This window comes from Rousettus aegyptiacus, unplaced genomic scaffold, assembly GCF_014176215.1.
Source record: "Rousettus aegyptiacus isolate mRouAeg1 unplaced genomic scaffold, mRouAeg1.p scaffold_m13_p_1, whole genome shotgun sequence".
Classification (NCBI taxonomy): Eukaryota; Metazoa; Chordata; class Mammalia; order Chiroptera; family Pteropodidae; genus Rousettus; species Rousettus aegyptiacus.
Window position 1 is genome coordinate 43,685,093 of NW_023416284.1, and position 26,766 is coordinate 43,711,858.

General features: G+C 36.0%; 1 protein-coding gene and 1 non-coding gene across 4 annotated transcripts in view; one reads left to right on the forward strand and one right to left on the reverse strand.

Moving 5' to 3' along the window:
* The window catches only part of CACHD1 (cache domain containing 1), a 194,484-nt gene that overhangs the window by 74,408 nt on the left and 93,310 nt on the right, over positions 1-26,766 (forward strand). For all 3 annotated transcript variants that reach the window (XR_001598688.2, XM_016159137.2, XM_036234798.1), the window contains exon 2: positions 1,564-1,626. Coding sequence is in view for 2 of the 3 variants with exons in the window: in XM_016159137.2 (XP_016014623.2) it covers positions 1,564-1,626 (63 nt within the window). In the remaining variant the exon portion in view is untranslated. The remainder of the gene's footprint in view (positions 1-1,563; positions 1,627-26,766) is intronic.
* LOC118606410 lies at positions 17,000-17,107 on the reverse strand. The gene has a single exon (XR_004952369.1). It is a non-coding gene; the product is annotated as a U6 spliceosomal RNA (small nuclear RNA).

Consider the following 26,766-nt stretch of genomic DNA (forward strand, 5'->3'; position numbering starts at 1 on the left):
CTAAACAGAGTTAGGAACACTGTACCTGGAGTCACACTGCCTGGGTTCAAATTCTAGCCTTGCCAAGTGATTTTGAATAACTTATTTAACACCCCAGCATCTTAGTTTTTCATCTTTGGACTGCAGTAATTTTCTTCTAAAGATTAAATCAAGTTTGCATATGGAGTACAATGTGAACATTGTACTAGACACTCAATAAATATTCATCAGTTTTCTCATTTGTTTAATGGAGATTATAATACTGCCTGTCACAAAGGTGTTTTATGAGACTTAAATAAGTAAATAGATATAATGTTCTTAGAACAGTGTCTATCCCTTAGTAAGCATTCAATGAATAGTAGCCAATGTCATTATCATTATCACCATTACTAAAAAATTTGTACCTTTCCTCTTAGCAGAGTCATTCTTAGGAAAGAAAAACAATATCTGTTGAATGAATGAGTGGCACCTTAGAAAATTGTAATTTCTAATTAGCATTTTGTAGACTGTGATCCCATCCCATCTCAATTCTTCCCGTTTGTTTCTTCTGTGCTCCCTGCCCCCGCCCCTTGATCTTCATTTGCACTGCGCTCGACGAACTTGGCACTTGTCTTCCTCATCACAACCACGCAGGTGTGTTAGGCTGTCTTGGAAACTGTCTCAGATGCTCACAAACTTTGGCAGTAGGATAGAAAGGAAAAAGGGAAATTTTGGCTGACATCTCCGTGTCTGACTCCTTATTCATCTGGAGAGTTCCAGAGGTAAAAGTTTTAGGATAAACGATGAAGTTGATGCTATGTGTGTCTAACAGATACATATCTTGGATTCCAATTTTTTTGGCATATTATATGTTAATCTCTTATGATTGCTTAGTAATGTCAGGGCTTGATAAAGTCTGAAATCTGCAGAGATGTTTTAAATGCAGGCAATGTATGGAGAAATGGGTACTAGCTAGAGGCAGAGACCAGTGGAAGAATGTGTGCCTGTGTGTCACACAGTTTGGACTAATAGTGTCTTGGCACGGCTGTCATATTTCCTGGCATGTAAGAACTTGATCTCTTAAGGCCACACATATTTGGCAAGTCCTGTTATGTTATTCTCTCGAAGGGGTGCTTGGGTAATGAAGGTGATGGATAATATTGGGTAGGAATTGGTTGGACACGGGGACAGGAGAGAATATGGAAAGAATTCCTTTTAAAGAACTTTGTTACATTGGATTTTAGTGTCTGTAAACAATTACAGCATTCAAGGAGTTTAGAAGTTAAATGAGAAACACAACTTTGTCAAATTATACCGGTCGGATAAAATGGCATGGGCTCCGGAAATCTGTAATTAAAGGTATTTTTGAAAATGAAAAATATACTGTAACATCTGGTTTATTTCACTACAGAAGTGCTTGGGTATTGCTTATGCAAGTGTGATTGACTTTGACCGATATTTGGATTTTTCTGAGTAAAATAACTATTTTAATTAAATTTTTTTTTCTGCTTGATTCTATCTATGTCATAAACAAATTATTCACACACAGAGAAAATGACTGTCTTACATAGAAAACCTAATGTGTTCATTTTCTTTCTGTTGCAGCGGATATTCAGCTCCTTTGTTTACACTGAGAAAATCTCAAATGGAGAAAGTGAAGTACAGCAGGTAAGAGGTTATTTGGTACTTGACATTCTCTGTCTCTGTCTCACTTTTGGAAGTGGCTTCATTACTCTTTCCAAACAATCTCCACGTGAAGTTTCCTGTTCTTATGATTCCACATACATCTTAAGCGTAATGGTGACAACCTCACACTTAAGTTCTTACAGACAGTTGAAATAGTAGTTATATGCATAGTTTTCTGTTGTATGTGTAATACTTTGGAAATATTAAATTCATTTTTGTTTCGGAAATTCCCAATGTACTCAATTTTAAAATGTTAGAAATTTTTTCATCTGATATAGGAAAAAGTGCCTGAGCTTTGCAGTCAGACAAACCACAGGTCAAATTCTGATACTCTTACTAACTCCGTGACCCCCAGTAATTTAGCCTTTTCGAGCTGCAGGTCTCCTGTGTCAAAGGGAATATAATAGCTGCCTTATGAGATTGTGAGAATTAAACGAAATAATGTCAGATTAACTGAGCATAAATGAAATTCTTATGTGGAAGGTTCTGGTATAAAAGCAGCTCAGTGGATATTGGCTCCTTTTGTCCTTTCATTTTTCTTTGCTCCTCTTGGATTCTTCCTTTGCTCTTTCCTTCCATCTTCTCTCAATGTTCTGTGGGGTCAGAAAGTTCTGAGGCCAAATTCTATTCACTTTATTTATAGCTGGCTTCAAATGGACTGCTTCCTAATGTAAAACATAGTGTTGGTGAACTTGGTCATAAATAATTGATCCACACTTGAAAAGAAGGGTGGTAAAGAAGATTCTGGGTTTTAATTTCAGCTAATCCACCAACTTCATTACTCAATGTGACCATCACCTAGTAATTTGAAGCTAGGTTGGAAACTTAAGTAATAAACAGGACCAAGCTAAAAACCAGACTGCAGCGGAGTACTTCCACAGAATAAAAAGATAACTATAGTAAAACACATAATAATTTAAATTCTTTGAAATGCTGCCTTTATTTTATTCATTGGAAACAACTTGACTTGATCTGAACTTCACAAGTACCTTACAAAGGAAAAAAGCTTTGCAAGTGTCGTTGGAGTAAAGTTATATATAGGTTAGTTATAAGAAATGAGTGCGGTTTAGTCTTGACGTTCGGCATTTCCTGTTTATAGACATTAAAATTTTTTTTACTGGTTTCTGCAGGTTAAATTTAGAGGATGTAAACAGATATGTACTCTTTTACTTAGCTTTAGATATTTTTAACAACTAATGACCTGAAATTATAATACATATGGAGTGGTTTGCTATATCAAGTCTTACCTTCATAATTCCTGTCCTGTTTTTATTTCAGCAAACTGGCAAGTTCTTTAGGATCATGACATGTAAAAGAGTTTTAGAGAGGGAAGATTTCTACACAAAGTATGTTTGAGGAAATGTTTTGGGAGACCAGTGGCCACTTGATATTGTTGGAAAGAAACTGACCCAGGGATATCAGTTTTGCTGCATTCCCTTAAGTAACAGATACAGGTTCTTTCTTGAGTGGTTTTCACACATACAGGTTGTTTTTGTTTTCTTGGACTGATGTCGTTGCTTTATTTAACTGTGAACAAGTTTGGAAGGGATCAATAGTCATTTTTAAAAATTATAGCCGCTGATTGAGCACCTATGGAAAACTGGTGCTAGGCAGTTTCTGTATATTATCACACTGATTTTTCTAAATAACCTTGAAGGAAAGATATTACTTATTACAGATTAAGAAACTGAAGATCCCAATGATAAGTTACTTGCAGTCTCATGACCATTATGTAAGCTAGTTTTCAAAATAAGTTTAACGCAGATATATTATCTATATTTTTATTTTAACAGTTTACTTTAAAAATTCGTGTTTTCATTCAAAATAGGGGTCTCTGCTAAACCCTGTCTGTATCAGAATAATTCAAGTGAAGGAGAATTACCACATAGTTCTGTGTCTCCTCTCTCTGATTGTCAAGTTCTTCCTTATATTGACCCAGAATGTACTTTTAACTCTGCTCCCATCTCTCTGGTATACCTCCTGGAAGAACCCTGAACAAATAGATCTTACACCTCTTTTTGACTTAGTATTGGGAGATAATTATCATGTCATTATTAATCATTTAGCCTAAATTTAAAAATACACAGGTCCTAAATGCTTTTTTCTTCTTTGACATGGTTTTCATTCTTCTTCAGTCCTCTAGTCACTCTAACAATGACGATAATAAAAGGTCATATTTGCATATGTACTGAATACTTTGCTATCACTTAATTATCATGATACTACTGTGGGTTGACTTGAACAGGAGTTACCCCATTTTATAGTGAAGAAACTGAGACCCCCTGATATCTTTTTGACTTGATTAATAACTGCCCAGGATCTCTGAACCCTGATATCCTGGACAGTACCCAGGATGAAATCTTTAGGAAATGTTTACCTCTTATGTTTTCCATTGTATAAATCTCTTCCCATCACAGTCATTCACACTTTCACATGTAATGTAATATCTCCTTTGAACTTCAGAGAGCCACTCCATAAGGTGGGGAGCACTATTTAATTCAGATGGAGAAGTCCTCTCCAGAGCAGAATTGCTGGGTACCAGAGTGTTCAGTGTGACTGGATGATGCCATACTGTTTCCACAGTGGTTGTCATGGGTAACCTTTCTACAGATAGTACATTAGAAATTTGCTAGTCTGTACCCTCTTCCATATTGCTGTTACTGATTTTTGATCTTTTGTCAGTCTAGGGTGTCTGAAATGGTATCTAATGAGCTTCATTTGCTTTACTCTGATTATTAATGAGGTTGAAATGACTTTTTACATGTTTATGATACATTTCTGTGGTTTCTTGTTGTGTCAAATGTCTGCTAATGTCCTTTGTCCATTTTTTAAATTGGGCTGCCTGTTTATGTTAGAAGTTTAAAAGTTTTGTATGTGTTCTAAATCAGTGCTATCCAAATGAACTTTCTGTGATGATGGAGGTGTTCCCTACCCATGCTAATTAAGCAGCCAGTAGCCACATGTGGCTACGAAACACCTGAAATGTGGCTAGATCTACTGAGTAATAAAATTTTAAATTTTATTTAATTTCAGTTTTAATTAAAATGGCTGCATGTGGCCAGTGTTACCATATTAGATTCCCTTACACATTTATGTTTTATAAATATATTCTCTCAATTCGTGGCTTTTCACTTTATGCTATCTTTTAAAGGATTAAAGTTTTAACTTTAATAGTCAGTTTTTAAAATAATTCTTTTCTTTTTTGACTTCCGCTTTTTATGTTTTGTTGAAAAATTATTTTCTACCCCAAAGATATAAAGTTATTCTCCTGTATTGTCTTCTAAAGCTTTTGCTTTTCTTATTTAAGACTTTTTTCTAGCTGAAAATGATTTCAGTGTTGGACGTGAAGTAGGAACCTAATTTATTTTTTCTCTCTGTAAGTATCTCCATTCTAGCACTATCTATTGGACAGTTTCCTTTTTTCCCTAATTTGTTTTCTGTTTGTTTTCTGTCATTAGTCAAGTTTCCTGTGTATACGAGTTTGATTTGGTTCTGTTGGTGAATCTAAATATTATAGTGCCAGTATCACATATTGAGTAGAGTGACACCATCCCCCCATTTTTCTTGAGAGCATCTGTGGTGTTTTGCTCTTACATAAGAATTTTTGACCATTTGCTCTTACATATGAATTTTAGAATCGGCTTGTCTACTTCTGAATGAAAATATCACTGGGATTTTAATTGGAATTTTAACAAATAGATAGATTAATTTGGGGAGAATATCTTTGCTAACATGGTATATCTTCATTGACTTAGGAATTCTACAATATCTTTTAGGATAGTTTTGTAATATGTTCACAAAAGACTTGAATATCCAAGCATGTGGCATTTATTTCTAGATACATTTGTTTATATTATAAATAATATCTTTAAAAATTATATTTTTCTAACTTACAATTTGCATTTTATAGGTTTTATATCTAGTTACCTTCCTAAACTATCATATTAGTCTTAATTATTTACCTAAAGAGTCCATTGGGTTTCCTGTATACATAATCATATATACAAATGAGACAGTTTTTATTCTCTCTAATTCTTAACTTTTTATTTCTTTTCTGTGACTTGCTATCCTGGCCTCCAGAAAAGTATTACATAAGTATGGTAACAGTGGCCACCCATGATGCGTATTATGTTTATTGTTTAGTTTTAGGCATATTCTGATTTTGCTTACCATTTCTTCTTTTACCTGTTATTTAGAAGTATGTTTTAAAATTTCCAAATATCTGTAGAATCTTTCTAGTTACTTCCCTCATTACACTGAGCTCTCTGGGTTACAGTTTTATGCAGTGTCTCCTATGAGATTTCTCATCTTGGCCAAGCCCTGAAGTTTATCTTCTATGCCTTGTACCCTGTACTACCATCAAAGTGGAAGTTCAAGAAGTCCAGATCATGCCCACATTCTCAGGGTGAAAGTAGGGTTTGGCACAGGCTTATTTTCCATATTTCTGGCTCTCATTCTCTCTAAAACCTTCTCCATCTCGTATAGCAACTCTGTCTCCTAAATAGTGGTTTTGGTTGTTATTCTGGACAGTAGCCTCTTAACAATTAGAAGAACAGTTACACCTACTTGTAAGATTTGTTTGTTAAACCAAAAACAAACTAGTTATTTAAAGTAGATTATTGTCCTATTTGCTCTTAATTTTAGCTCATAATCTTTAGTCGATAAAGAACCACACTTCTTTTGCATGGTTTTGTATGTTTTGTAGTATCTGGAATCCTGACTTGAGTTTTCTCGTTTGGGGTAATGAAAACTAGAGTCCCATGGGTTCTTGCCCTCCTCCTTACTAATCAGATTTTATTGAGAGTTGGATCTGACTTGTGCATACTATATAACTTGGCATTAAATCTAACATGTTGTTAATATCTTCTGGTTAGGCGAGCAAAGTAATTAAAACTAATAAAAAACATTTTGTGATTCTTGACTCTTACCACAAAACTCTCTGTGGTATAGACTTTTCTTTGCTTTTTCTCATTTCTTTTAAATTAACCTTCAGTGTGTGGTTCTAAATTGCCTAACAATGTGTTTTAAATCTTTAATTAGTTCAGTATATGTAGTTTTGCTGCCAAGAAACTATGGCAACAGCCTCAGGAAAATAAAAATCTCATGAACACGTTCTTGTATGGAACACCTCCCATATACTCAGTTTTTGAATACTTTAAGAAATTAAGTTGTGTGAGCATATTAGGGCATTATATACAATTGAACCTGAATCAAGAAAAATAAATTTTTGATCAAGAGCCTCAGAAGATAGCAAACATAGTCCATAAAACACAAAGCAGTGAAAAGAAAACAAAAGGAGAAAGCCCCTTGGGGCACTTGATTGGATCCCTAAAGGAATCAGTCACCTTGGACATATTGTTTCAAGAGCATTTAACTTTATTTTAAACGCTCTAGTAATTTTTATTCAAAGGAATGGCAAGCATGTTTTCATAATTAATGCTGTATTTCATAAACTATTGACTCTTGGCAGCAGCTAATTTTAGAAGACATCAGAATTCTTTTGAAACGGGAGAGCTGGTAAGAGAACTCCTTACAGACGAGATGTACCTGACATTGAGCCAAGGGCGTTCCTTCTAGCAATTCTCCACCTTCCGTGGTATCAGTTTGTATCTCCTCAGGACCATATCCATCAGCACATAAACATGCTGTTCTATTTTAAACACACAAATAAAAACGCCTTGGCCCCATTTTCTTCTCCACCTACTGCCTCATGTTTTCTTTCCCTTTGAGGTACACCGCAGCACAAGAGGTGTCTATACTCATTAGATCCAGTTTTTCCATTCTCTCTAAAACCTTCTCCAGCCTCACCAGTCCCACAAAACTGCTCTCTTCAAGGTCACCAGTGATCTCCACTTTGTTAAATCCAGGATCCTTCCTGTATTTGGCTAACATTAGTATTGAATAGTTAATCCTTTCTATCTTTGATAAACTTTCCTGACTTGGGCGGGAAGGGCCCCACACCTGTCTCCTTGCTGTTTCTTGGCACATTCCTGCTATAGGGCTTTTGCACTGGCTCTGTTCCAACATATATCCCCTTGGGCCCTGGTCACCAGCAAGGCTTTCCTCACATATCACCTGAAAAAGAGCTGGCCACCATATTTAAAACTGCAGCCCACCCTATCCCCTAAACTCCTGATTTTCCTTTACCTTGTTCTACTTTCTTTTTCTTTCATCCCTTACCACTTTTTGATTTTAGTGTATTGGCTTTATAAAATTCATTTGGAATTGTTCCCCATTCCTTCATTTTCTGAAGGAGTATAAGATTGGTGTGTTATTTCTTCCTTGGGTGTTTTTCGTAGAATTCACCAGAGCACCATCTGGACATGGAGTTTTCCTGGGGCAGATTTTTTTTTTCTTTTTTCTTTTCATTCTATTTACTTTTTTCTTTTTCAGTGTTTCTCTTTCATTTTATGTCAATTTTGCTAAGTTGATCTTTTTTGAGAAATTTGTCCTTTTCATCTAAGTTGTCAAATTTGTTGCCATAATACAGGTGTTTATAAAAATTTTATCTTTTTAACATCAATAGGCCAGAATAAAAACAATAGAGAAAAACCAATGAAATGAATTTCTGGTGCTTTCCAAAAAAATATTAATAAAATGGATAAACTAGACTAACAGAGAATGATGGAGAATGAGTGAGTAGAAGAGCAGATTGGTGATAACAAAAATTTTAAAACCCAAACTTGACTTCATTGGTTTTCTCTTGTTTTTTATTTTACTGATTTATGTTCTTTATGATTTCCCCTTTGCATTTTAGGTTAATTTTGCTCTTTTTCTTGCTTTTTAATTGGAATTTTAGAGCATTGATTTTTTTAACCTTTTTTGGAACTACAGGAGTTAAAAGCTATAAACTTTTCTGTAAACTCTGCTTTAGTTACATCTCACAAAATTTGATACCATATTTTCAGTATCATTTAGTTTTTAAATATTTTCTAATTTCTCTTGTGATTTCTTCTTTGATCTGTGGATTACTTTGAAGTATGTTGTCCAGTTTCCAAAACATTTGGGGTTTTCTTAAATATCTTATTGTTCCTGATTCCTCTTAATTTCATTATGGTCAGAGATCCATACTCTGTATGATTTAAATCCTTATTAATTTATTAAAATTTGGATTTTATGACCCAGCAGATGATCTGTCTTGGTGACTATACCATGTGAACTTTGAAAAGAATGTGTATTCTGCAGTTTTTATTTGTTCTGTTTTTTATATACCCATTAAGCTAATTTTGCTAATGAATAGTTCACATCATTTATTTGGGGTCTCATTTTTATTTTGTCTATTTCTGTCATTTGTCGAGAGGAGTGTTAATAGCTTTAACTATAATAGTGGACTTGTATACTCTTCCCTTTAGTTCTGTCTCTTTTTATCTCATGTAATTTGAGGCTTAATTATTGGACATGTACATATTTAAGGTCGTTAGATCTTACTGCCGAGTTATTTGTGATGTTGTAAAATGCCATTCTTTGTGGTGATAATGCTCTTGAAATCTGTTTTACCTGTTTTTGTATGCATACTATTTGCATGATGTGTCTTTTCATAAGCATTTATTTTCAATATCTTTGTTGCTAAAAATATGTCTCCTGTAGATAGGATATAGTTGAGACTTTCTTGAGCTATTCTGACAATTTCTGCCTTTTAATTGGGAGTACTTAGCCAATTAATATTTAGTTTGTTGGAGTTGAGTCAACCATTTTGTTTGTTTTCCATATTCTCCTCTGTTTTTAGTTTCTTAGTTCCTCCTTGCCTGCTTTCTTTTGGATTTTTGAATATTTTTAAAAATTTTATTGTAATATATTTTATTTTTAACTATATTTCTTTACATATTAAGTATGTGCTCTAGAAATTATAATGCACACCTTTACTTATTGCAGTCTACTTAGAGTTAATATTTTATCACTTTATGTAGAATATGGAACCCTCACAACCCCATCACTGTTCTTTATGCTAGAATTATTATATCTGTTACATCTACAAATATTACAAACTACGTAAGAGTGCCATTGCTTTTGTTTTAAATTGTCGTATAATTTACTAAATTAAATTAATTAAAAGAGAAATAAATTCTGTATATATACCAGTTCCAGTGCTCTTTATTTCTTTCTGAAGATAATAAACTGATACTGAGTCTGAAGAATTCTTTTAATATTTACTCATAGTACAGATTTCCTAGTGACATTTTTTGTTTTTCATGAAGTTTTACTCAGAAAATGTCTATTTTGTCTTCTCTTTCTTTAAAAAAATTTTTTTTAACCCCTTCATTCCACCCCCCCCCCACACACACATACTCCTAACCCCCTCCCGTCTGGCAACCATCAATTTGTTCTATCTATGACTTTGTTTCTGTTTTGTTTGTTCATTTATTTGCCTTTTAGATGCCACATGTAAGTAAAATCATATGGCATTTTTCTTTGACTTATTTCATTATTCTCTTGATGGATGTTTTTGCTTGATATTGAATTCTGAATTGACAGGTTTTTTTCATCTTTTAGCACTTTAATGATGTTCTACTGTACTGGACTTTATAGTTTTTATGAGAAGTCAGTTAAACTTGTTGTTACTTTGTACAGCCTGTCATTACCCTATCACCCCAACCCCATCACTTGGCTGCTTTCAAGATTTTTCTCTATATCTTTGGTTTTCAGCCATTTAACTATGATTGCCTAGAAATAGGAATTTTCATATTTATCCTGCTTGGTGTTGAGATTTCTGAATCTGTAAATTATGTCTTTCATCAGATTTGAGGACTTTTTGACCCTTGATCCTTCAAGTATTTTTCCTATCTCATTCTGTGCTGTCCTTCTGAGACTCCAATTATATGTATGATATATCTTTTGATTTTTTTTCTACAAGTTCTTGAGCTGATTGATGCCTTCTCCTTTTCTCTTATTTTTTAAATTTTTCCTCTTCTGACCTTCAGATTAGATAATTTTTATTGATCTATCTTTAACTCTGCTCCTATTGTCTCCTTTATGCTATTGATCTTCCCAGGGATATTTAAAATTTTTCTGATATTATATTTTTAAGCTCTAGGATTTCTTTTTAATAATCTGTTTTTCTCTACTGAGATTTTTTTTCTTTCATTCATTGCAAGCATATTTTTCATCGCAAGCATATTTTCCTTTGTGTCCTTTATCATAGTTATAATAGGTGATTTAGAATTCTGTCCACTAATTCTAACATCTGCAAATGTTTGAAGATGATTTCAGTTGATTATCTTTTCTTTTAAGAATTGCTCACACTTTTTTTTTCTTTATATGTCAAAATGGAGATTTTGAAAACCTCTGGATTCCATTATATTCCTGTGGAGAATGTTGATTATTTTGTTAGTTTGTCTTAGTAGGCAATTAACTTGATTAGATCAAAGTACTAATTTGTACCTGCATCAATAAGTCAAATCTCAGTTCAGTTGTTTATTTAAATGTAGTTTACCCCACACAGGCATATTCAGAGTTCTAAGAATTTTTCTGCCCCAAAGGTGTTTTAAAACACTCTAACATTTAAAATACATTCTTCCAGAAGTCTAGTTTTTCTTAATATTGTTGATACTGACAATTCTATCTGAAAAATTTAAAATTTAATGTTCTGTTTCACCCAATACCACTTTTACTGGAACATTGTAAAGGAGAAGCATATTGGTTTTATAAGAAATTGGTACTTATTAGGTGCTAATACTCCAAATTATTTTTTTATCTGAATACAAACTCAAGGTCCTCAGTAATGAGAAATTTGAACCAGTTCAAAGCAATGAATTAGGATCTATCTGAAAAGCAAGATACAGATCTTGTACAAAATTGTATCCCTTTATTCATAGGAAAAGAAAGATACTCTGCAGCAGAACAATTTACTTGTGGCCTCCAAACATTAAATAGCTCTTTCTTCAAAGAGGTTATAAATAGAGAAGCAATCTTTGAAAGGTGGTACTTTATGTGCTAAAATGTAAAGAATCAATCCTAACTATCATGTTCTAGAATTTTAAAGCTAGGAGGGATCAGACCATGGGTACAAAGCCAGAAAGGTTAAAAAACTTTCCAACATTTCTTTTTTGGACAACTCCTCTAGTTTGGGATAGAGAATTAAAGAGCTTCATCTTTTGATTTAAAAATCTTGAGTTCCAGGCAAGATTCTGTCATTTACTATTTGTTGACTTTTGGCATGATATTTAACGTAGTGTCTACATCAATTTTATCTATAAAATATGGAATTGTCTATTTTGCAAGATTGTTTAAAAGATTACGTGATTGGCTCAGAGTGGACTTTCAGCATTTTGTGTTCTGCTTTTGTAATACAAAGGGGGATAGAGTATAACTATAAGGGTACACTAGTGAGAAGATTGCTATTCTTAGTCTGTAAATTTTCTTAGGTAACGCCTAGAAGGAAAGATCTGTAAACTTTTTAGAATGAGAATTTCCAAGAAAGAGTGATCACAGAAATACCCTAGAGGGGACTAGTGGGGCTTTCAAAAAGAAGTAATGCTAGTTGAGAAATATGAGACTGGACATGAGATTTCCATTGGCTTTGCATCTGTGTTACTTCTGTATTTGTATTACTTCCGTTGTCAAACTGTGCACTGGACCACAGGCAGAAAAGAGATAGTGGTTGGACAAGAAGAAGATGTGTGGAAGAGATAAGTACATAGGATCTTGTTTTTGAATTCTGGCTTACTGTGTCAGGAACTAGGTAGGCATTTAGTAAATCTTTGTTGAAAAAAATGGAGATACCCTTGCATCTCAATATTCATATTTTCTATAACTGGATTTGTTTTGGGGTTGCCTTGCCAAGTGTAATCTAATGTGGTGGTAGCCTGAAGGCTCCCATTTTGTTTACAGTTACCTAGTGAAATATGTTGAAGGCTCATACTTGTCCAGACTAGAGGAATCCCGGAGGTGATGTGGATGGATTCCATTCTTTCTTTGCCCCCAACCCTTCCCCTGTCTGTCCCCAGGGGATGTGTTTAGGCTGAGTCTTGGTTTAGTTCATCTCCTTTCTTAAATCTACGCTCGGCTCTCTATTTATTGTAAGTATTCATTAAATGTTTATTGAATGGGTAAATAAAAGGTACTAAATCTGTAGGAAGGCAGAAGAAAGGTTGAGAAGTATTGAAGCTGCCTAGATGGGGAATTTGTAATGAATCATCCAAGGATCAGAGCAAACAGATGTCTAGTCTCTTAAACCAGAGCTCTACAAGTCTAACTGGATAGTGTTTAAGTTTCCTTGATTGGAAATCAATCTAGATCTGTTTTATCTCTTACTCTTCTTGATCTGACTCTCCAGAAGAGAAGTTAAATTTTATCATAGAAAACCTTCCTGGACTACCTATCAAATCTTATAATACTTTGTTAATAAGATGGAATGGTGGTCTGTCATTTTAGGAAAATGGTGTGAGAGGGGATGTGATAATTATAATATTTTTTGTGGTTTTTTATCCATTTCCTTAGTGTTTCCATGTATGTTTTCTCTTTTTGTCCTCTTAATAACATTATAAACTGTGCAGGTGATTATTAACTCATTTTCCATATGAGAACACTATATCAGAGATCATTAAAAGGCTTACGGCCTCACAGAAATGCTAAAGTGACTGAGACAGAATTTCCAATCCTCGTTTTGTGCTTTTTAAAATATTGTTTATAATAACCAGCATCATTTATTGAATACGTTTTATTAATTATCGACTGTCCCTAAATCTTTTAGCCACATGGCTTTTTCCCTTACATCTTTCAGTTTTGGCTGAATGTTAACTCTCAGTGAAGCCTTCCTGGAACACTCATTTGTAAATTTTATTAATTGTATCCTTCTTTATCTCTTACCTCCTCCTCTGCCTTTTTTGATCTCCTTATAATTGATCACCTAAGACTTATATATGTTTTTTCTAATAGAATATAAGCTCTATGAGGGCAGAGATATTTGTCTACATCATTTCTTGACGTGTCCCCAGTAACATGAAAAAGTATCTCTAAGTAGTATGTGGTAGGTACTAAGTAAAAAAAAAAAAAAAAAAAAAACTCTACAAGATTTCTTGACAAGTAAAACTATGCACAAAGAAAGATCTTGTCGAAGTCACCCAGCTAAGAGGTTAGAAAACCTGATTTTGAATTCAAGTGTATTTAGATTCAATGCTTTCATGTATATTCTCGAAATTTTGTTTCCTCAGGTATTGAGTAGGGGATAGAGTGAGTATTGCAGTCTGTTACATAAGGGACCAGGTTCTATTCTTTTTCTCTCTATTCCCTTCAGCAATTTACCTTACTTGGCTAATACATTGGAGTTAAGTATGAAGTATGTGTGTGTGTTTGTGTGTGTGTTTTTAATGGGGTATCACTTTAAAAAAGAAAGATTTATAAACCATTAACACTACATCAGGGTACTTTCCAACAAAAATCATGCAAGGTTGACTTTGAATTTGTTTTAAAAGAAATGCAAAAATATTGTGCTTAGAGGATACTCCTTAAACTTTGGAAGGATTAATAAAATATTAAATAAATGTTTTCATTGCAGAGAGAAATTTTTTGGTATTTGTTACCTCTTCCAAAAATAAAAATTAGGTTCCCTTATACCTCTGATATATGGTAGGCAGTTGGTGAATTCAGCAAACATTTTTGAGGAATTTCTATATATTTGGCATTGTAGAAAGAGAAACAGAGCACTTATTTCAAGGACATAGTTAAATCACAGGAGATATATGTTCGTATATTTGGTATATCTTGCTAATAATCTCTTACAGGTAATGCCCTGAGGGATAGAAATGCCCTCTTTGGGCGTTTATGAGAGGCAGAATGGTGGTCTAAATGGATGATGGATGATCTCATTTAGTGTGGTAGTACTTTCGGTTATGTTCAAATTATATGTTTTTCTAAAATTTTAATAAATAGAGGATGGGTACAATAACTAATATGTACCTAGATTATGTTGTATTTTGTAAAAGATGATTGACTTGACATGATTGTTTGTGTTCATTCAATAAATACTGCTTCTCATGTGTTACAACATTAAATTTTTACCGCAACCCTTTGTTACAAATACAATTCCTCTTCCCATTTCAGAGCTGAGGAAATTCAGACTCAAATGTATTAAGTAATTTTAGAAGGCTCAGATGCTTCATTTAAAAAATATTTAAATATATTTTTAATTATAATTGACATACAATATTATATTAGTTTCAGTTGTACAACATAGTGATTCAGCATTCATATACCTTATGAAGTGATCATCACAATAAGTCTAAAAATATCCATAAACTTAGTTATTACAATATTATTGACTCTATTCCCTATGCTATATCATGACTTATTTTATAACTAGAAGTTTGTATTTCTTAATCCCCTTTCCCATTTTTGCCCATCTCTTCACTTCCTACCCTCTGGCAACCATCAGTTTGTTTTGTGTCTCTGAGTTTTTCTGTTGTTTTGTTTGTTTTTGTTTTTTAGATTCCATATGTAAGTGAAATCATATGGTATTTGTCTTTCTCTGTCTGACTTATTTCACTTAATAATACTGTCTTGGTCCATCCATGTTGTTATGCATGGCAAGATTTCATTTTTTTTTATGGTTGAATAATATTCCATTTTATGTTTTATATCTCACATCTTCTTTATCCATTCATCTATTGATGAACACTTAGGTTGCTTCCATATCTTAGCAATTGTAAACTATGCTGCAGTGAACATAGGGGTGCATATATCTTTTCAAATTATTGTTTGGGTTTTTAAAAAATAAATACCCAGAAATAGAATTTCTGGATCATATGGCACTTCTATTTTTAATTTTTTGAAGAATTTCCATACTGCTTTTCATAGCGGCTGCACTAGCTTACAATTCCACCAACAGAGTATACGGGTTCCCTTTTCACATGGTCACCAAAACTTGTTATTTATTGTCTTTTTGATAATAACCATTTTAACAGGTGTGAGGTAATAGATCATTGTGGTTTTGATTAGCATTTCCTTGATGACTAATGATGTTAAGGACCTTTTCATGTGTCTGTTGACCATCTGTATGTCTTTGGAGAAATATCTATTCAGATCCTCTGCCCATTTTTTAATTGGATTGTTTGAGGGTTTTTTGATGTTGAGTTGTATGAGTTCTTTATATATTTTGAATATTAACCCCTTATCAGATATATCATTTGCAATATCTTCTTCCCTTCAGGAGGTCGCCTTTTCCTCTCGTTGATGGTTTCCATCACTGTGAAAAAGCTTTATATTTACGTAATCCCATTTATTTATTTTTGTTTTTGTTGCCTTTGCCCAGGGAGACATTTCCAAAAAATATTGCTAAGACCATGTCAAAGAGTTTACTGCTTATGCTTTCTTCTAGGAGTTTTATGGTTTTACGTCTTACATTTAAGTCGTTAATCCATTCCCCAAATCATTCTTGAATTAGGTGATAGGACCAGGATTTTAATCGATATGGTCTAACTCTAAAACCCATGTTCTTAACCGCTGTGCTATGTTACTTTCGTACTTCCACTTTCCACTGCCAATTTTTCTATATGTTTTCAATTTTTTAAATGAAGGTGGTTTATTTTCTCCTGAGAGTATTTCACATCAACCAAAGTAATATAAATAATATGTCTAAACATTGTTAAGTACTATGATGAAAACTTAGCTTCTAAATGAAGAGAAGATGGAATTTAAATGCTCAGTTGACATGGGTAAAACAATACTGGGAGGGCTGCCTTCTGTACTTTTAGGGACAAGCCTTTAAGCTCTAGTAAATTTTTATACTAGAATGCCTAATGAGGAAAGGCATTCTGATATTAATAGATCATCCTGTAGGATTATAACCAAGATAATAAAAATTAATGAAGCCCTTGATTTATTTAGAGAGAAGATTCTTTTGTCTTTATCACAATTCATCATTATTTCATTATTAACATAACCTTAAGGCAGTTGTTTGCAATTTGTGTCATTTTGGCATTTCTATGGGGCTATTGATTTTTTTTTTGTTGTGTTTTGTTTCTTGTAAATGAGCACCCCCTAAATAAGAACTTTTAGCTAATGGAGTGAGTGAGAAATTGCAACTGTTGGGCTAGCATGTAGGATTAAACTATAACATAGTAAGCTTCTTTTCTGTCACACAGGAGTAGAACGTGATAACTCCTTAGCATTCTTAATGTAGAACTGTGGTTGGTAAAACTTTTGCTGAAGAATGTAATAGACCCTTAGCTCCCTCTCAGAACTCTCAGGTTCTCTCCCAATGTGAAGCTTTGACAATAATTAGCATAGCGAACTGCTCAGCCACCTTCTTTGGGGAAAAGCAAGATGGACCAGAAGAGAGAAAGTAAGCTGACAGCTACCTATCTATCTCACTATTTAATAAATAGCAATTTGGAATTTAAAGTATTTAACTGTCTTGTTTATATGCATATAGACGCTTCACGAATTTGTGTGTCATCCTCGTGCAGAGACCATGCTAATCTTCTTTGTATCGTTGCAGTTTTAGAATATGTGCTGCCGAAGCAAGCACCTTGTTTATATTTTCAAGGAAAAGCATATGCAGCGTATGTTCTGCATGCTCGTATATAGTAATTAGAAGTTAAAGTATGTGCATATGCATGCATGAAAGCTTTAATTCCTGCACTAAATATAGACCAGCTGACTTCAGGGGTATGTGTTGTACACTATTAGCCAACGTATGTGCCTCCCGTTTAGATAAGTTGAGATCATTTTGCTCACATACATCCACACCCCTCCTGTATACTCACACGTTTCATATAATATACTCCCTTTGAACACAAAAATATAGTATATATCTATTGATTTCATATATAAATTGTATTCTACGTACATATTTATAGTATTTATAACTGTTCATTTTTACATTTGTATGTATACACCTATATTAGTGATAGAAAATAGAAGTCTGTGTCTCCCATCACAACTGTACACTAATACTTTTAGGCTTGGAAATTCCGGGTATAAGCTTTTTGTGTTGTTATTTTGTCAAAAACCCAGAATAATCCATTTCTTTGTTCCCTAATTCTCACACTTTGTGTTCCCACTGTTTTGTAAGTGGACAAATGAGGGGGCTGGTACTGTTTTTCCATCAGCAAAGGCGGGGGAGAAGTGGGTGTTGCAGGCAGGCACAGCTGGAAAGACTAGGCAGCAGCCAGCAGAGGGGCGGGTATGGCCTTTGGGGCAGGGCAGGAAAAGACATGTAAGCTCCCACCATGATGTGCATCTCTCCCTGCTCCAGCTGGAACTTAAGCTTTTCACATAACTCTGCAATCCATATGTGTGCAAATGCCTTCTTTCAGGGAAGCAGACCCTTGAAAAGTGTGGGCCTGAGCTTTTTACTCTAACACTCAAAGCTCCATTTAACAAGAAGGGAATAGATTGAACCATCATTCCAAAAGCCAGGAAGACTTCATCATGAGAAATGAATATTCCACTAAAAATGGAAACAAGCTTATTTTACACACATTTCCAATATCTCAAGGTTGGACAGTATTCAGAAATGCTGATGAAAAGGTAGCAGCCAAGATTTCTCCACATCCCAGCACCCCCGCTCCCAACTCCATACTCCACCCAAAACTGCTGCTCCTACTAGAAAAATAAAGTAACTTCCAATCATTGCACTGGCAGAATACATAAACAGAAACTCAGCTCAGACTGTATCTTAAAATCTGGTGAGAAACTTAAGAGCATGGAGCTACTCATCCCTAATATATGCCTCGGTGCAATAGGAAGTACTTGTGAAAATGATGTGAAGAAAGTAATTGCTGCTAATATCAAGAACTCCTGAATTGGCAAAACGCTTTGAAAATCTGGACCCATGAAATAACACATGGTATGATAAAATTGGAAGCTTACCAAGAATTACAATTTATTTTAATATTAGACTCCGGGCAGGTGGGGATCATGTTGAAATAGCTGTTCATGGGCATTCACACTAGTTGTTACTTAAGCAGTCTTTAGTCCTTTCACATGCTGCGAAATAGATGCTGGTTCTTCTGCAAAGTCATCGAGAATTGTCACTGTCACATCCACTGACACCCTTGTCAGGCACCACCCTCTAGGGAAAGATATTAGCAGTGAATTCTACGGAAACAGCCAAAGGAGGGCAGCCATGCCCTGGTTCTTCTACTTGCAATCCTCCCTGTCATCAGATAGAGGATAAGAAGACCTTGCTAAATCCAACTGTGAGTTAGAGAATGATATCAGATACAGCTTGGCAAGGGAACACACAGAATAGTTCAGAAGAGGATTTAATAAAATTGTTGTGGTCGAGGCAAATATCCTCATTCCTCTGGTTTGGAACCCACATGGGAATCATTACTTTTTTGTTGTTGTTTCTAACAAGTCTTAATAGCAGTGTATTTCCTGCTTGTATCGAACATTTGCACCTCATCTAATTGATCTGTGTGAGTGTTATTTTTTCTAATTCTAAAAAAAACCAAAAACCTCTTACCTTGCATTAGTACTTAGAGCTTATATGTCTGCGTTACAAAGGCCCCTGGATCTCAGGCGCTGCTTTGCCTACTACTCAAGTATCTTGAAACTAAAACCAAGAAGTGCCTTTTCTACCTACTGATGAGATAAGCACATTGTTTAAAGACAGGACAGGGAATGACATGCTCCTGCTTCCTACAGTTGTCATGCCATACTCCAGACTCAGATGATTATAGATATTCGGGGCCAGTCTTTAACAGCTGAAGATATCAAGTGTTTACAAAATACTTTCTCTTGCACTATTATTTTCTCTTAGTTTTAAAGGGTCTCTATGTTGTGAAAACTTGTTACTCCAAATATGGACTACACTGTGCATTGGGCTTTGTCTTGAGCTGACTTAACTTTTTGCAGTGCAGAACTAGGATTGACATACTTACTGTTATTGAGCTCTGTTACCATTAGGACTGTGTATCAGTGGCACAGTACGTATTATCTTCCGTTGGCACGCTAAGTCAAGTTGACATATTAAGAAAAGAGAAATGGAAACATCTAGTTTTTTTTTTTTTTTCCATTGTATCTCAAGATTGTTTCCCTAGGAATTGGATTTAATAAGTTCTTGTCCAGGTTGAGGATAAGGAAGTGGTTAGTGGCAACAGAATTTTGTTTCCATACCAAGTGTCATCTTTTCACTTTATTGCTGAGCTAATTGATATTTGCTGGCAACTATTTGATCGATATGCTGTCAGAGGGCCTGCAAAGAACCCTAAAACGGTCTAGTCAGTTGGTCTCTAACTGGAGGCTTTGCTAGGTTTCGTCCTTCATTTATACAGAAAACATTTCCCGAGTCTCTGCAGGGTGCCAGGCCCTGGCCCAGGCTGCAAGTTTGGTTCCAGATGAGGTATTATTTGCTTTGGGTGTGGAGAAAATAGTCTGAGCTAGAGTGAAATTGCACGTTTCCAGAGCTCTCCCACTGATCCTGTTCCTCTAGTAGCCCCCGGTACTTGGAATGCTTCTAAGTTACACTTGGTGTTTATAGATTGTATACAGATATTTGTACTCTAAGAGCTTTACAAGATAAGAGTAAAGGGATTAGGTTTCCTTTTCCACAGTTGTGTCCTTCATAGGCCACCAGAGGTTTCCTAAGTTCACGAACCCAGAGTATTTTTCCCCCTTTCCTCCTTGATTAATATCTTATACAGATGTATCTTGAAAGTTGTGAATTAAATGTTGGAGATTATTCTATATGCTGTGGCTCCTGCTCCTCCCCTGCTCCCCGATTCTCTCAGACTCTTGATCCTTTGTAAGGTTAAGACAAGGTTGAACTTTTTCTTTGTGAGCAAAAGGCCATATACTTTAAGGCCTGAGCACTTGCTTATTTTGGTTTAAAGGAACCTCAGCTCAGGGGTTCCTATTACAGAGTAAAGTGAGGAGAAGTGGGTTGAATCCTGCCCTTCTCTTTATTTCTTTTGTTATGATCTGGTTGTTAAGGGTAGAGTGGGGTGAAAAACAGGGCAAGAGCCCAACGAGCCCTTGAGTTGATAACCTTGGCTTTCAGGAGGCTTGGGTGTGTGTTTCCATGACTCTCCTGGAATACCTAATATAAACTACTGCCCAAACCAAACCCCATTATAACCTTTAAAGCAAACCTTGCTTGTTGCTTAAAGAGAGAAGCTGCTTGCCCTCTCAGCCATTTCCCTGGGCTCAGCCTCCCCAGGTTCTCTGGCATGTCAGCACTTGCCTTTTGTTTTTTCCATTGCTCTCCTCCCCAACTCAGCCACAGGGGCCTCACCTCTCACAGGATTGGGGTATGTGACCCTGGAGCCCAGACAGCCTTACACATAAATCTTCCTGGTCCACCTGCAGTTCGTCTGTCAGCAGCTTCCCCGCTTCTCCGCTGGATGTGCTATTCCCACACATCTGTCAGACGACCCTGAAGCCTCTGCAAAGCCATTGGAAGTTCAGACTGGCTCTGTTTTATTCTCTTGGTCTTCATCTATCTTGTCCTGTATCATTGCCTGCCATGCCCAGGCTCTCTTGTCATGACTAGTAGTGGATGAATAGCCACATCACAGCTCTGGCCAGTTGCTATCGGGATACCTTTTCTGAACTGGTAGGGGTTTGTTGTTGTTGTTGTTGTTGTTACTGTTGTTGTTATTTGTTTCTTTGTTTGGACAAGACTTATTCCAGAGCAGCTGAGAGTACTCTGGAGGCGGGTCAAAATAGGAAACTAGACAAGAATTTCTGATTGCTTGAAACAGATATGAGCCATTTTCATAGGTTATCTGTACTTTCCTAGAACTGGAAGGAGATTTTTTCCAACATGGCAAATAATAATGTATTATATGAGGGAGAACGAACATAGTAATGAACATTTTCAAGTCTCTTCTAGATGCTAGGCATTACATTAAATAAAAATGCATAGTGCAATGGTTCAAGAGCATAATCTAATTATTTTACTAGCTGAGTGACCTTGAGCAAGGTGATAATCTTTAGGAACTATTTTTGAAAATAGCATATAGTGATTACCAAGAGTTGTGAGGATTAAAAGGCATTAGATACAGTCGCACTTTCAAAGTACCTGGAACATTAGTATGCAGTCGATAAATACTAATTACTGTCATGTTGTGGGCTTCTTGAGGGAAATAGAAGCCTTAAATGAAGAAAGATCAACAATACAAAACAGGATGTAAGTGGCACAGATGGTGAGTCTTAGGCAATTTTGGAAACCAAGGGTCTGAGAAGCTTTCAAAGGGGCAAAAGTTAGGCTGGTACTGGGAAGAACAAGTAGAACTCAAATAATTTGATTTGGGAGAGTTCACATTTTTCTGCAGTTTAGGGGAGCTTATTTATAGTAGAAAGAGAATAGAGAAGCATTAGAAGTGGCCTCTTTGTTTTCTATACTCACTCAGCATGAGTTTGGGCATACCACTGAGCCTTGATTTCATGATTGTAAAAATGGAACAGGGAATGCCTGCTCTACCTACTCCTAGGGTTGTTGGAAGGCACACACGAGGCAAGTCATGTAAAAATACTTTGAAAATGGTAAAATGCAGCACTAGAGTAAAGTCCTTATTGGATCCTTAAGATTAGAAAGAGGATCCCAAAGAATCACACGCTACCTAAGACTCACTATAGGGCGGACATGACACAGTGCTTTGGAAGAGGCGCTGACAGCCCTAACAAGGGTCATCACTCAGTGTTAACATGACCATTCTGATGCCTCTCCAATAGCCAAAAATGTTTTTCCGGCTTTCTGTCCAGAGTACCTCAGTCAGTAGTACATAAAGTCCTTCCAGCAATAACACCAACCACAATAATAGTAAAGAGCAATAATAACAGTAAAACACTAGCCACTACCATTGATTTGGCACTTACCATATGTTAGACTCTCTTAGTGTCTAACCTTATTTCTCTTAGTTCTCAAACAGCATCATGAAGTGACTATTACGGCCAGTTTACAAGCAATTAAGTTGAAGCTTAGAGAAATAATTTGCCTGGTTCCCTTTAGTAAGTGACAGAGCTGGATTTAACTCAAATTTATTTGACTCCGAAGTTTCAGCCCTCTTGTGCCGTTTTGCTGTTACTATAAGAAACATGTACCCCGCACCCCCAGACCTTGTGCCAGGTTTCCTATGGATGATTAAGCATGGGGACAAGTTAAAATGAATAAAATGGTTAATGTTCAAGTAGTCCCTCTCCTTTTTACTTACAGCTCTTTTCTTGGAAAATTTAGAGCCAGCCCCACATTATTGTCCCTGTCACCACCACATGCACTTTCTAGTTTAGACACTAGGATATAACAGTAAGAAATGCCTGTATTTATCCTATGCTTTCTTTATTCATTGTTTCATGTGACCATCACAATAAGCCCTTGAAAAGGGATGTTATTCCTATTTTACTCATGAGGAAACGTAGGCACAGGGAAGTCAAGGACCTTGCCCAAATTCCCAGCTAATAATTGGGAGAACTGTTTGGAATATTACCATTATTAACTAATAAAAACAATAGCAAGAGTAGAGCATTTCTCACATCCCATATATAGTGTGCAACATGAAACAATGAGAATGTTTTCTTCTTGAACTTTGGAATGCAACGATGTGCTATTCAGAGATGTTAAATATTTATGCTTGCATATACTTAAAATTATTTTTGTGTAACATACATTTAAATAATCAAATCTTGAAACTTGCTAGAAAGCAAAAGATTTATTCCTTAGCAATAAGGCTGGAATCGAAGGACAAGGGATCAACTATTAAATTCTTATCACGGTCCAAAGGTTTTTGAATGTCAAATGTTAAATTCTTCTACATTCAGTAGGAATTTTGCTATGAATCTTGGGTCCCCTAGGGTACCTTTCCTGTCTGTGCCTGTCGGCTTTATTGTTATGTATTTTAAATAAAGCTTTCCCTAACATTCAAAACTCCTTCCGGCCCTTCCTTTTAGAAAGGAGACATAAAGTGTGTGCTATGTCTTTGTATTTTTGTTTTCTTTTACCTTTTTCTAACATTCGCCCACCCACCCCCAATCATCAGAAGTATAAAGCTAAGGTAAAAAGAGCTTTAAAAAAAGGGGGGGGGCTTTGGGGAAGTATGCAAATGACAGAATTGTCTATGGGAAAATTAAGGGAAGCGAAATTCAGCAAGAAAAGAAATTCATTGATGTTGTGATGAAACGTTGTCACTGGAGATGATGACAAATTAGAATCCGTTCCCATGGGGACCGGCACACTACCTACTGATCATTTGACCCATGGCTGGATGTTGGCTAGCCGAAGAATTGACCCAAAAGATGACAAGATGGTTTTAGTCCCGTTGTCTCATCAGCATTCAGGAACCCCTTAGGGGATGAAGGGGAGAGGATAAAGAAGGATAAAAGATGAAAGCTGAGCTGTGGAAAGAAAAATGTTTTTAATTACACTGAGGAGGATTGTGGGTCCACCTGTAGCTTTTTGTTGAGAACGTCCTTTGTTTTCTGCTGTCTGCAGGGATCATGGCAGGATACAGACCCAGAATCTGTCTGGCCTTTTAGAAGGGTCCATGCTGGTAGCTGGTCCCCTTCAGTTTAACGGATATATTCAGGATTTAATCTCTCTGCGGGCTATCTTTAATACATTCTGTTATGCTTGCCGAGCAACCTGGATTTGGTTGACAAGCTAAAAGAGATTGCTTTTAGAGAGAAAAAAAAAATACCCCGCAGTGGAGCGTGAGTTGAAGTTTCCCGAGTGAGTTGCTATCACATGCCTTGTCTGAAGGGCACCGAGAGGTCATCTCAGGCAGTGGGGTCAAGGGCGACCAGAGTGCCCCCTGGGAGTCAAGAGACCCTTAAGCTCCACATGCCTCAGTTTCTTCACTTGTAAAATGAGAATTGCAGTTTAATCTTAACCCTCCGATGGCAGATAAATTCAGATGAAAATCCAGAGGAAAATATTAAATTTTGCAATTCACTTTCTGAAGAAAGAAAGGCACAGTATATCCACTCTGTTCTCTTTCCAAGTTATGAACAAACACCAAGGAGTAATTAGACCAATTTAAGTTAATTTGATGTCCCTTATATCAGTGGTCAGGTAATAATAAGTAGGCATTGTTTTTGGAGAATACATTATTTTAAATTTTACTCTGTCCCTCTTTTATACTAGTGGTAAAATTCAGCAGTTTTAAATTTCCTCAACATCTTGATTTTCTTTTGAGTTATGAAGAATTCTAAATGAAATCATTAATTTTTAAAGATCTAATTCTTATTACAAAGTAATGAGACTATGTATGGCTTATGGTGTTCTGTCAAGAATTTCACAGCATTTATTAAATAGTTTTGTAAGGGGTGGGAGGGTTGTCAGTCTGTGTGTGTGTGTTACAGAGAAGCAGTGTTGTATCAAGGTTGAAAGCTTAGGCTCTGAAGTTAGAGTACTACTGGGTTTGGATCCCAGCTCGACAACTTACTAGCTTTGTGGCCTTCAGCAAGCTATTTAAGCTTTAGCATCTGCTTCTGGAAAATGGAGATGTGTACATTAAATTGATATATGTGCAGAAGGTGCTTAGAATAGTGCCCCAACAGAGTTAGTCCTCAACCAATGTTGGCGATTACTATGTTTTTGTAAATACGGCAAGATGAGATGTCACGAAAGCTGAGGAGTTTCTGCAGAGGTGTGTGGATCCATTGGGAGAGAGCTTGCGTTTGAGACCTTTTGTTAATTGTCATGGATGTTGGGCTCTGCATTCGAGGTGCTGCCTCCACTGATGAAGAACACAGGTTATCCACTCCTCCACCCTCCGCACCCAAACAGGAGGCCAAAGGCACACATCCCGTGGCCATGCCACCCATTTCAGGCAGTGCCCCTCTCCCATCAGCCCATCAGCCCCCAACATGCTTCTACAGGAAACACTTAGTTCTACTAGCCCAGTGGTGAGGGCTCCGTACCTTGGCCGATTATGTTAACAGAAGTTCCATTCGTCAGATTCTGTGATTTGTCATATTTTTTTATTTTAAGCCACCGTTGCAGCTTCTTTTAAGTTTGGTTTATCTGAGGTACCATAGCTGCGCAGATATACACAGGCTTTATAGATAAGACAATCTGACTTTGAATAAGGTTTGAATAGGTTCTTTTCGCTTACTTTGTCACTTTGGACAACAAAATAACCTCATTGTTATAAGATGACAATACTTATGTTTGTATAGCGTCCTTGTGGCTAGTATATAGTAAGTACCACTATACAGTAGCTATTATAATTTTCTGAAGAACCCTGAAATCTCTTTGCAACAGTTTGTAATCCACATGCTCTAATCTTGATAATTCTGATGATTTAGATGCGGTGCATGGATCTAAGCAGCTTTATTTAGCTTTGCTTCAATATATTTATCTTATAATGGACTCCGTCCTATCTTCGATATGCCAGTTACTTGTTGCTGCATAACAAAGCACCCCAAATTTAGTGGGATCAACAACTCTATCTTTATGTCTATGGAGTTTATGGGTGAGGAATTTGGACAGGCATAGCAAGGATGGCTTCTCTCTGCTCCGTGATATCTGGGGCTTCATCAGGGAAGACTGAGGGCAGGAATGATCTGGAGCCTTCTTGACTCATACCTGGAGCCTGGGCTGATTGGCTTGAAGACTTGCTTAACGGGAGCTGCCAATTATGCACTTAACTGTGGTTTCTGTGTGTCTTGGACCTCTTTACAACATGGTAGCTGAGAGCATTCCAAGAGACAGGTGGAAGCCACATGGCCTTTTATGACCTAACCTTAGAAGTTACATAGCATTGCTTTCATAAACTCTGCTGGTAGAAACAATCATAAGCCCACCCAGATTCAAGCAGTGCGAGTAGAAGAAACATAAGACCCACCTCTCAATTTCATACACCTATGTATCACAAAATACGTTTTTAAGAAAAGACATTTAACGTTCGAGTCATTTGCATCTTCTACAAAAACAGTGAGCCTGATTAAAATATTATTAGCTAGATCTGACTTTTTTTAAGTTAGAATTCTCCAAATGCATAGAAGAAACACCTGGATTTCTCTCGAGTTGTTTGTGTGTATATATTTCTATGTATGTGAAATAAGGAAATGATTGCAAAGTCCTTGTTCACTTTAGAAATGAATTTGTGAGAATATTATTTGGAACTTCAATCCTTTCAAATATGTCTTAACCTGTTATAGAACACTTGTTCCCAAGGGCAATGAAAGACTACACTCTTGATACTTGTAGGTGAAAAATTAATGATAGTTATTTTACTT